The sequence below is a fragment of the Lithobates pipiens genome, unplaced genomic scaffold, assembly GCF_037356315.1.
Source record: "Lithobates pipiens isolate NorthernLeopardFrog02 unplaced genomic scaffold, aLitPip1_a1.2 Scaffold_3, whole genome shotgun sequence".
NCBI lineage: Eukaryota > Metazoa > Chordata > Amphibia > Anura > Ranidae > Lithobates > Lithobates pipiens.
In genome coordinates, this window is record NW_027507790.1 from 84,174,520 (window position 1) to 84,187,239 (window position 12,720).

Sequence of the window (12,720 nt, forward strand, 5' to 3'; positions counted from 1 at the left end):
TTCCTAAGCCTAGCTATGAGGTTGGACTGAGCATACTATTCCACACTAGGGATGAGCTCTGGCGTGTTCGCACACTCCACGTGCAGAGCCTGCCAGGAAGTTGGTGCAGCATTGAGCTAATCGCAGGCAGTGAGATATTGCCTGCTCTCTGCGGGGCAATGTCTCACTGCCTATGATTAGCACAGCACTGCGCCAACTTCCTGGCAGGCTCTGCACGTGGAGTGTGCGAAAATGCCGGAGCTCATCCTTATTCCCCCCCCCCATATTCCTTGTGTTTGCCCAACAACATAGCTAGGAGGGAGACCACTGCTTGTCTTGGGTCAGAGATCCCATGACAAGTGGTAGCAAGAGAAATGCAGAGGCATGGGAGGCTGATGCGCCCCTCCCTTTTTTTTTTTTTTTTCTTTTTTTTTTTTATACAAGTGCTAGGTGCTGACAAAAGCGGCTGTTATGAAGCAGCCTTCTTCCAAGCTATGTTGTCGGATGGCTGTAGGCAGAGAGGGGCACCCAATCTGACCTCATAGCTAGGACTAACTATACAAACTAGTACATGTACTTTGTCCCATGGGCGACAGAAAATAATTAGTTATAGATTTTCTTTAAGCTCTGCATCTCTAATCAATCCCCCTAGTTACTAACATGCCTTTTTTACGGCAGAGATTACTAAAGCTAGAGCTGTCTGACTTATGGGCCATCAGCCTGGCTTTATGGTCTCTGTACTGTGGGAGCAACAAAATGGCGGCATCCAACACGGAAATAACTGGGTCTCTGGGGACAGATGGGCATAAAGTTGTTCATCACGGGTTATGTCTTGGTAAGCTGTTTTATATGCATTTTATTGTGTACTTAATACAAATGCTTAGGACCTTCCTGCGTGTTATGCAGGTGGCTAAAAGTGTTCCAGGAAGTAAAGGCTGATGGCTTCACCTGCCCTTTGTAAAAATGGCCACCAGGATCAGAGCAGTGTTGAAGAACTAAGGTATGCAAAGCAATAAAAGGCATCAATTTCAATAAAGATTAGTTCCCATTCAATATAATGCATTTTAATTCTTTGCTTCCCCATGGTGGTGGGTGGGTCACTGTCAAGACAGGAAAGATTTCACTTTCGATTTCAGCTTTATAGGAAGAAATAAAAATGGACAAACGGGTAGGTTTTTTTAATGCAGAAGAGACCTGTTTTGTCTCCTCTGCATTAAAGTTACTTACCTGCCTGCCCTTGTACAGTGAGCTGCACAGGCAAAGCTCAGTGTACACTCTTGTGAAAGCCAAAGCTGATGAGAATCTTTGCCCAGCTACACAGTTTGTGCACACATTGTTCAGTTCCACTGCAACCATGTAGGCCTCTTTAATACAGGTGTACCGAACCATACACCCGTGTGAAGAGCCATCTTTAGCTCCCTAGGATGCACAAGTGTTTTATGCCTGTTGAAATCAATGACAAGCAACTGCCAGCACAGACCTCCATGCGCATCCTGGAGTGTATATCTGTGCGGGTCTGATATACGGATGAGAATGCAGTCTGAGGCCTTTGTATGAGTGGTTAAAATTTTGTGACTCTAGTGCTGTACACGGACAGTTTGTGTCCAGATACAAGCTGGCTTCAGCTAATCCAGCGTGTATACAGCCATGGGCGTCCACAGAACTTTTTCCAGGGGGGGGGGGCATAATTTTAGGATCACCCATGCACCGCCCCTTTTCGACAATGTCATTATCACATTATCATGGTCAGAGACTGCAGACATAGTACAATCCCTAGGATGAGTAATGAATAATGGCCAACAGGCCCTCTTAATAGACCCAGCGAAACTACAGCAGTGATCCCTCTGGCTGGATGATCGCTCACTCTGGGTTCCCCGGGGGCGACTCTGGTCAGTAATGTAGCATGTCTTTACCCTGGCAGTGGCTCAGTCTCTCTCTGGTGGTGTTGGGCAGCGTGGCTCTCTCTGGTGGCGCTGGACAGCATGACTTTCTCTGGTGGCACTGGGCAGCGTGGCTCTCTCTCTCGCTTCTGCCCTGCACACTCCTTGTACACACTCCTCGTCACCCTCTGGGGGGTTGCACATGGGTGTGGGCTGCCCGCACCCCGATAGCGATGGAACTATGTTGAATTTAAGATCTGATCCCTGATTTCAGGGGGGGGGCACTTGACCCCCCTTGCCCCTACCTGCGGACGCCCATGTATACAGCCATAGCCCAGAGTGCTGTTGTGCACAGATGGTATAGCTGAAGGTCCGTGTCGCTGAATTCCAAGTGCTTTGTAGCTCAGTCGCTGAGCTATGGACTTTTTGCAGCATTTAGAGCTACAGAACCCTCAGTAGCCACTCATTTTATCCAATGCAGCAGCTGATGACTATGACCAGCTCCATGTTGCCCTTCACCTGTGGAATAGGGCTTTGGGGTCCTAGGTCTTGGCCTCAAATTTGGGCACCTTTACACCCCAACAATGTATAGCTGCCCCTGAGTGTTTACACTGGAGATGCAAGGAATCACTCCTCCATTCTGAGCCAGAGAGAGTACATGAGTACAATAGAGATGACTCCTTGAAGTGAACATTCCTTGTACCATTTTAAGAGGGAGGTGTCCTAATGAACAGTCATTTAGGAGCTAAACTTTAAAGGTGGATTTCAGGGCCAAAGAAAATCTTTATCCGTGCAGTGGGTCCCCCTTCTCACTGAAAGGATTAATTGCTTGTTTAGCCTAGGGTATGATGATATACCTACCATATTCACTCCCGCTGGCTTCCTTCTCTTCATGCAACCATTCCCTGATGTCTCCTCTGTTGGCTGCATCTCTGACGTCATCTTCTACAATGCAGGACCAGCAGTAATGCATTGTACAGTACGACACCGAGGGCTTGACCCCCAACCCAAAAACACCAGACAGTGGTGGAAAGCTGCCTAGGGACCAAGGAGTAAGGCAACCATTAACTTATTCATAATCCCCTAAGCAAAATTAGTGTTCAACCCTTGGAGCAGAGCCCCACTCAACCGCAAGGATTGGGGCCTTTCAGCTTTAATTATACATCACTGATGATCATGTTGTAGGTGGTGGAGAAATCAAGGTGTATGTTTAAAGATAATGGAGGCTGATTTACACAAAACGTTGATAATCTTCACTGAAAAAAATTTGTGTGAACTTTCCCTTGAAAGCTGAACTCTGTGGCTTTTGAGGAATATATTTAAATGAAATATTTTGTGCCCAAAGGATATAAATCCACTTTGTGTGCAGCAAATTACTTTGCAACCCCAGTTATTGCCTTATGAAAGTAGCAGTTGCATCATCACTGTGCTGTATATTGCCTGTGCAGAGCACAGAACTGTAGGAGGTGCCCAACAGTCTCCATCAACCGCAGGCTGCCTGCAGAAAACTACAGGAGGGGTCGAGACCAGACCAGTCACCCCGCACAAGGAGAGAGAAAGCAGCAGTGATCGGTCTTTATGGGGTCGTGGGGGGTTTCTAGTTTTAGTACAGTTTCCTTGGTCTGGTATAAGAATGGGAAGTTCAGTTCTGGATGCTGCCTGACCATATGGTCGGATAACAGGTGATGGTGGCACAGCTGCACAATCCTCTGACTTTACACTGGGGTGACATGCAGGGTCACATTGGATGATCTCAAATCCTCCCTGACCATTGGTGTGTGCAGCCTATTGCCTTAAGGTGTGCACCCCAGAGTACAAACACACATTTGTGTGTATCAGTAGAGTAGTGAGCAGAGATAGGGCAGTGTCAGTAATTTTTTATCTTTATTATTTTTTACAATGTTTTTAGGAGCCTCATTGGGGACTTTGTGAAATAATGAAGGGTCTAAACAGACCCTTGATGTCTCACTTTTGAGACAAAGAAAGGGACTGTGGAGAAAGATTCCCTAGTCCCTTTCTCTGCAGCCTCAGTGACACTGGACAGTAAACCAATGGGAAGTGCTCTGTGCTGAGAATCTTCCTGTTCATTCACAAACTGAAGCATAGTAAACATAATTTACAAAGCTTTAGTTAAGAATGAACACATGAGTGATTGGTACTCACACTCAGAGAAGGAAGGGGCCAGTATAAATTAAATATTTACTGTCTTCTTCTGCTCTTCATCTTGAAACATCCCCTGCAGCAGCTGGTGGGAGAGGAGGGAAGCTGGCAGCACTGCATGGGGAGGGAAGACAGAGGTTGCCAGGAAGCAGGGGAAATGTCCGGGCACACCCTAGTTACCCCATGCGGTGCCGATGTCCTTGAACATACACTGGGGTGACAGGCAGGGTCTGACAGTAAGTGGCAAGCTGGATCCTTCAAGCTGCTGCCTGACCATACAATGGAATAATGGACAGGGTCAGGCATTGAGTGTCATGCTGGATGAGCCTTCCTGACCATAGACTGGGGTGACAGATGTATGACCTCGGATCCCTCCTGAGCACCCTCTGGGGTGACCACGGGTCCCTCCTGAGCACCCTCTGGGGTGACCCTGAATCATCCCAGACTATAGACTGAAGTGACCCCAATCCCCTCCTAACCCTATTCTGGGGTGACCCGGGATCCCTCCCGACGCGGTGACCCGGGATCCCTCGCGACCACACTCTGGGGTGACCCGGGATCCCTCGCGACCACACTCTGGGGTGACCCGGGATCCCTCGCGACCACACTCTGGGGTGACCCGGGATCCCTCGCGACCACACTCTGGGGTGACCCGGGATCCCTCGCAACCACACTCTGGGGTGACCCGGGATCCCTCGCGACCACACTCTGGGGTGACCCCAGGACCCTCCCGAGCACACTCTGGGTTGACCCCGGATCCCTTCTAACCCTACCCTGGGGTGACCCTGGATCCCTCCTAACCCTACTCTGGGGTGACCCCAGGATCTCTACCCTGAGGTGACCCGGATCCCTACTGACCCTACCCTGAGGTGATCCGGATCCCTCCTGACCATAGCCTGGGGTGACAGGATGACACTGGGTGACCCCGGATCGTGGTTGGGGTTAATAGCGATGTCCCTGGCAGTCGGTATCCACGCTGGTACCTGGCCTTCCCCTCTCTTGGCAGCTCGTATGCCCGGCCCCGTCGTGTGATTGGTGACCAGCAGGTGGCAAACCCTTTCCTGGGCCGTCCTCATGAATAATGATGGTGGTAGCACCCCTCCTCCCCTTTGTGTCTTCACCCTCCTCCTCCTCCTCCCTCTCCCACTAGCCGTGCAGGCTGAGTCTGCAGTGTCCCCCGATCGATGTCACTCTGGGCCCGGATGAACAGACATGGCCCTGTCCCTGAGCAATGATGATGAGGAGTACGACTCGGATCAGGATCAGGTCGGTGTCCGGGGGGGGAGGGAAGGTCCCGATCGCTGTGCAGGAAACGGGTTTGTAGTGGAAATTGGCGTGGAGGTGGGGGAGGGACTGAGCGATCAGCGATCTCGTCCATCGGGCTGCTAATCCCTACATAGAATAGGGCTCACCGGGTGATCGATCCTCTATCATATATGGAGGGAGGGGGTATCCTCGGGGTGAACGTTGTATGAGCCCCAGGTAAGCGCTCTCTGTCACATCCGATCTATGGCTGCTGTCATGGAGCTCATACCTTTACATAATGCTGGGTGGCATCAGAACATCCCCATCTCTTCCACCACACAGCACACTTCAGGTGCAATAATCACTAATACTGTGCATACTAACCAATCAGCTTCTACCTTCATCTCTTTCAGTTTAAAGCTTAACACGAAAGCTAGAAGCTGATTGGCTGCCATACACAGCAGCTCCAGTCTTTGTAAATTTCTCCCATTGACTCATACTGGAAAGTTCAGAGCCTCATATGGACATTGTACACTGGGGTTATTGCCCATGTCTACCCCTTTTATTTATTAATCACATGGACCAAACACTCATTAATAAATAGAGGGCAGAAAAAGAAAACTTTAAACTGCTGTAAATCCCAAGCTAAAGAAAAAGTTCACCCTACCGCTAAAAATATTGTAAATCTACAGGTATCCATGAGCAAAGACCCGGTCCGGTCCCAGGCTGAGCTGTCACCTGCGGCTTCGCTGTGGAGGTGGGTGCAGAGGACACAGCCGACAACGGGAGCCCCATAGTAAGTCTATGGGTGATGTCACTACCCATTCATTTCACAGCCGTAGTCGGCCATGTCCTCTGCAGAGCTTCCGCCGCTGGAAATCAGATTGGAACAGCTTCAAAAAAAGGAGTGTATACTGATTTCTTCTTTACAGGGCTAGATATCAGCCCTGGTAGGTCGTGGATGTCTGTAGATTTAGAGATTTTAGTGTTAGGATAGACATCCACTTTAAGCTTTTGCCACCCACCTAGTACACATGAGGCTGGGTTTTGGTGCCCACATGCTTTACATATGTGTCTATGGATGGCCAAGGTTTCTGCGATAAGAGCACTCCCATAGGCCGCTCTCAGTGTCTCGGTATGATCAGGAGCTGGCGCGGGACAGGTTCCCTGTAATGTGACAGCCAATCACAGTGTTCACAAGATCAGGACATCCATCCACTCCCTGGGCCTACAGACCCACTTAACGGGATTCAGGACAGGAAGGGGTTAAAGTACTGTAGATCAGAAATCGTGGGCATTTTTTAAAAACAAAATACTTTTACTTCCAGTCTACATGCATGCACACATCATTTTTTTCTAGGTGGTTTCCTGACGATGACAGATGTGGGACATGCCTGTGTAATGGGCATTACTACAGCCATTTGTAGTCTACATTGGGAGAGCATGTGACAGGGTGACAACACCAGATCACAATTGGGAGACAGGGACAGAGCTTTGCTGTATAACAGGTTGTTCCTGCACAAGGATCTTCATCGCAGGATCACCACTTATTTTTTCAATGAAAGATGCAGATTTAAAAATACTGAAAATTTTATATTTGAAATCACTTTAACGTTTTATAACCTTTAAGAGATTTTAGTGATTGTTTACATGCACTTTTAGTATTTTAAAAGCATCATCATTCAAGTAGACTTTACAAAGCACGGCGAAGGCATAATACCGCCGCGACTCTTCTGGTCTGAGAAAACCGATCAGATTCTGCTCTTAACGAAAAGGGGACAAGCCCTTTTGTTGATTAGGAGCAATCTAAAGCAGCAGACAGTTCACATCCCATACATAAGGTCTAATCTGGCAAGGATCTGTGGTAGTTTTCAATATTGAGAACCCGCACCAGTTGCTTTTTTACGATCAAAAGGGTGTTCTTACAGTTTGTTATAGCAAAGCAGATCTGTACCTAGGGGGTGCTGGGGGGACTGTGCCCCCCCCCCCCAGATCTCAGATCTGAGAGTGAATCTACTAATTCCTATGACTTCATTGGGACAATTGATGTAAGTAGGGCTCTGATGGGGACATAAAGGGGCACTCTGATGGGGACATAAAAGGGGCGCTCTGATGGGGACATAAAAGGGGCGCTCTGATGGGGACATAAAGGGGGCGCTCTGATGGGGACATAAAGGGGGCGCTCTGATGGGGACATAAAGGGGGCGCTCTGATGGGGACATAAAGGGGGCGCTCTGATGGGGACATAAAGGGGGCGCTCTGATGGGGACATAAAGGGGGCGCTCTGATGGGGACATAAAGGGGGCGCTCTGATGGGGACATAAAGGGGGCGCTCTGATGGGGACATAAAGGGGGCGCTCTGATGGGGACATAAAGGGGGTGCTCTGATGGGGACAGTTGATGTAAGAGGGTGCTCTGAAGAGGGCAGTTGATTTAAGGGGGTGCTCTGAAGAGGGCAGTTGATTTAAGGGGGCACTCTGATGAAACTCCTGATGTAAGGATGGACCCTGATAGGGACACCTAATATAAAGGGGCACAGGTTTTGTTTAATCATCCTAATCTAATGACAGCCTAATGCATACTAGTGTTCCTCATTCACTCCTGCACTGCCTCTGCGCTCCCTGTGACTGGTGGTACAGAAGCATGCCTAATGAACAGGGAATACTGGTTTCCTCCATCTCTGTCACACTATATTGACAGTATGGCCCTGACTTGAGTAGATCCGACTTTTGATATCAATTTGTTTTTTTGCTCAAGATTTAGTACATCATCTTCAATATCTCCAGCTGGATCATAGTAATGGAAGATGAATTTTGTTCACCCATACAGTATGTGTGCTGTCATTGCAATTGATTGCTGAATGGTTACACCTTCTAGGAATGGCCTTTTTAACATTCATTTTGTGCCAATTTCTCAATGAAACCTTCTGCTGAATCTCCTTGATTTCCAGTTGTGTGCATTGCTTAGTGTCATGCCTTTTTATATTTGTACGTTTTTGTTTTGTTTTTTTACGGGTCTAAATACCTTCAGATCATTTCCCTGGTAAATATTTGTGAAATCTGAGGACAGGATAGGAAGAAATAAGTAAAATCAACCAGAAACAAGTGATGATATTCAGAAAAACTTGTATTTATTTATAAACAAATGGATGTCAAACGGAATACTTTCTGTTTTGTCAAACTAAAGAAATCTATGCAGCCAAGCTGGTCAGACACAAGTTGACGTGTAAGAGAACACTGACAGCTGTGCACTTGGAGAGTATTCATCATATGATTTTAAGAAAAAGTGAAGCTGGACATAAACTAGGTGTACTGGAATCAACGGCTAGAACCTTACATGGTGTAAACCTCATAGGAGCTGCTGCTTCTACAAAAAAGAAAAAGCTCCTCACATATGTCCCATTGAAGGTTTTTTCACCCCTGGCTGTTGGCAATGGTATTAAAACATTTCCACAGCAGTACATTGTTTAATGCTGTAGATATTTAATACAGCAGTGAGGGATAACTGTACTTTGGACAGGGCATTGACCATTGGAACTCGTGGTAGAAGCCTTTGCATAGACATGACTGAGGATTCTACTGCACATGCACTCCCAAGCTCAAAGACCTTTCTCATGGGCAGAGAAAATGGGCAACTGGTCCCTGTTTGTACCACCTATTGTCAAGTTAACCTGCCCAGTGAATGTATGTGTACATCGCTGCAGTCGCTTCGTAGTGTGACCAGTTGTATACAGCATGTTGTGGTTGGTAGGCGGTGCCCCCTTATTCAAGTCAATGGCCCCACACAGTGCAGTTCCCAACGCTACAGACTGCAGATCTACAAGGAATAAGGGCAAGTAATTGTAGGATTTAGTGGGGTAGGGCAGGTATTTAAAGGATGACTGTAAGGCCGCATACACACGCGGGGACTGTTCGCCCAACTTTGTCCGCTGAACAGTGTTTCGGCGGACAGTCCGCCCGTGTGTGGGCTTTCAGCGGACAGTTTCAGCGAACAGTCTGCTGAACAAAGTTTTTCGGAAATTCCGAAAAACTGTCCGCTGAAACTTGGTTTCAGCGAACAGTCCCCTCGTGTGTAGGCTTGTTCGTCAAACTAAGTTCCGCGCATGCTCAGAAAGGATTTACACGCCGAAAGTTGTAATGCAGTGTATAGGACGTCGTATTTTCCGTCCCGTCGTACGTGCCGTTCACGTCATCGTGCACGGTTTCAGCAAACTGTTCGTTCGTCGTGTGTGGGCAAGTCCGTCCATGCTAATTTTGAGCGGACTGTTCGCTGAAACTGTTTGACGGACAAAGTTGAGCGAACAGTCCCCGCGTGTGTACGTGGCCTAAGTAGTATACTGCTGTGCAAAAGTACTGTATCCTTCAACAAGCATTTATATATAATGGACCTTTTAAGAGGACCTCCTCAGAGAGGGTGGTATGAATTTGAACAGAAGGCTTATGGGAGCTACGTTGTTGAATTTTTTTTTTTTTTTTTAATTCAACCATGACTCTGGCCTTTTCTGTTGAAAAACAATTATTCTGTTTGTGGATTCAAAGTAAATAGGATACGTCTTGAAAAAGGACCATGTTTCTGTAGAGCAGAGTTTTTTTTTTTTTTTTGGTGTCTGTCAACATATGCAGGAGGTCCTTTGGGTTCTCGCTCATCTACTGGCCATCATCTTGGATTCCTGCATAGTTGTAAGTGAATTGTGCAAAATGAGCTATGGAGTTATGGATACCTTTTTAGTGTGGTTTTAGTAGTTATTACCAATGGTTGTTTGTGTTTTTCAGTGTACATGTAAAAGTACGCAAGAATGAATTCTTCTTATTCTCTCAAAGCTTTATCCTGCTATAGAGGAAGCCGTAGAATTGGGTATCTTGAAAACTCTCATCTTCTAAAGTAACTGGAAATCTTTTTTTTTTTTTTTTTCTTGTACAGAACCGGGCAGTAGGAAGACCAAAAGGGAAACTTGCCACCTCTCCTGCAGTGAAATTATCTACCAACAGGACCAGCGCTGGTGCCCGTCGGAGACGGACGCGGTGTCGCAAGTGTGAAGCATGTTTACGTACAGAGTGTGGAGAATGCCACTTCTGCAAAGACATGAAGAAGTTTGGTGGTCCAGGGAGGATGAAACAGTCATGTATAATGCGGCAGTGCATAGCTGTAGGTATTGGCCTGCTGTATATGGATGCTAACTTTTTATCCTTGTTCCTAAAATAATATATATTTGATGTTTGTCCTGTAGATTATATTTTTAATTCACTTTTTTTAATCTCAGTATTTTTTAGTGACTTTGTTTTTATTGCTCTTAAATGAATCCTGTACTGATTACTTCCTAAAAAAAAAAAAAAAGTTCTACTTCTCTGGCTGCCATGCTGTTAAAGAGGCTTCATTAGTATCGGACATTAAAAAATATTGTCTGGATATCATTCTATTCTACAGGACTAGTCCATTAGTTACCAGATCACAAATCAAAAGCTGAATCTCAGGGCAACTTTGCACTGTTGTAGGTAATCACCAAGTAAAGAGCAATTGGGAATTTATATGTTGTGTATTTCTGTAATAAATGGGCTAGTCCTGTATAATAGAATGACATTCACTGACTGTTTTTTCATATGGCAGCTCAGAAGATGAACCTGCTAAATACCAAGTCAGTGCCTGCAATAAGCTGTTTAAAGTAACAGTGATGGAAGGAATTTTATGCGTTTGCTCTTTTTTGAATCATTGACCTGTAAGCACATTAAGTACTCTGATTTTCATGATTTGCAATATTGTTTTAGGCCAGTGTCGCAGAAAGTATTACAGCCAAGCAAATGGTATTTTCTGACGATGGTCAGGAAGAAGACTTCATATTCCTTCTTTTACAGGTTTCCTTAAAACTGCACTCCGTTCAGCTTATAAAAATATTTATTTGGGTGCCCCCTCTCTTATACTAATATGTGTTTTGTTTATGGAGGTAAACTAGAAATGAATACTTCACTTATTCCTTGCTTCCTCTCTGCCAGTGTTAACAACTGATCACACAAATCTGCTCCTGTTCTCCAGTTGTGTGGCCATTCCCTTGTCAATATAATCACATACAATGTAGGTCCATTGGTCCTGCATTGTATGTTAGGACTTCAAGGGCCCACTCACATTCCAGGGTGGGAGCAGAGAAGGGCACTGGCTGCTAGGGGAGCAAAAAATAATGTATTTCTCTCTCTTATGTCCCTCGAGCCCAAATGAGCAATTGGTTAACAAGCGAGATGGTAAAAACGATTGCCAAATTGTATAAGCTAACCTATAAGCTTAAATATGTTTCCACTCTTACTATTAGTAAATAGTAATATAACTGTCAGTCCTACTAATTTTAAAGCCCATTTGCAGGAATCGAGAAAAAAAAAAAAACTTTTGGTCCCCCATGCACATACACTGTTAGCATCTAGGGGATGAGAAATTAGATGTAATACTTGCCTTGGTCATTGCTTCGGTGCCATCATTCACTCTGGGTTGTGGGTGGTCCTTGATGCTGTCATTGTGTAACCTATGGCGGAGCTTTTTAGAGAAGAGGTTTTAGGGGGACAGAAGCACAGATGAAGCTGCTGGAGCAAAGAATACAGTAAGTATTACATCTAATTCCTTACCCCCAGGGTTAATAAGCATTTAAACCTTGCGTTGTCCAGAAGTGGAGCTTTAACAATGCATTGACTATCAGCCTTCACAAATCTTCTCTGTGTTCTTGTTGACAATTGTATGTTAGCAACTGGTTAGCTTCTCCGTCTCTCTCCCATACTTTACTGTGCAAATGAAGGAATTTTATTGCATGGTACTGGCAACAAGTTTAGTTTTTCCTACTGACCATTTGATAAATATGGCCCATTGCCCAGTTTTGATTCTAGAACCTCCTTGTTGCTATTGAGATTTCCTGCAAAAAATAAACAGGGCAGGCTGCAACTACAGGAGCTTTTTTGTGTTCCTTTCCATTTTCCAGAGACATACGTATAGAGGAGGGATGTCATGTTAAGTATTCTGTGTATTGATGGGCCACAGAAAACAGCAGCTACAAACGTACCGTCAATATCTGCCAGTACATGGGTAACTTTCAAAGTGCCAATATTGTTGCCTGGTCTTCTTTTGGATGTAGCATCTTTAGCCTTCCTAATTGGCTGGCCTGGGACAATGCAATTCCTGTGCATGTGCGCAAGAGTTCATCATGGCACAAAGGTATTCTGGAGACTACACTGAACTGCACATGCATAGCTCCGTGTACAATTAAAAGATGTTTGCAAACAGAAAGGTAAGAAGGCTTTGTTGCAGAAGTGTAGAGTAATAGTATACTCTTCGGCAATATAAAGCTTTCTTTCTAGCAATTTTAATTAAAAAAAAAAAAATGTTTATTTTTTTTGTAAGGTGAATTCTTCTTTTGCCCCCTTCTAAGCTTCTGTTAGTCTTTCAAGCTTCAGTTATCAAAATGTTCACCTATACCCAGACTATG

General features: G+C 45.6%; 1 protein-coding gene across 4 annotated transcripts in view; it reads left to right on the forward strand.

Annotated features, from left to right (window-relative positions):
• The window catches only part of KDM2B (lysine demethylase 2B), a 205,976-nt gene that overhangs the window by 151,930 nt on the left and 41,326 nt on the right, over positions 1 to 12,720 (forward strand). For 3 of the 4 annotated variants that reach the window (XM_077461976.1, XM_077461975.1, XM_077461977.1), the window contains one exon: positions 10,185 to 10,409. In XM_077461976.1, the coding sequence (XP_077318102.1) occupies positions 10,185 to 10,409 (225 nt within the window). Of the gene's footprint in view, positions 1 to 5,120; positions 5,286 to 10,184; positions 10,410 to 12,720 lie in introns of those variants that run through there. The other variant, XM_077461978.1, reaches the window with a different exon arrangement.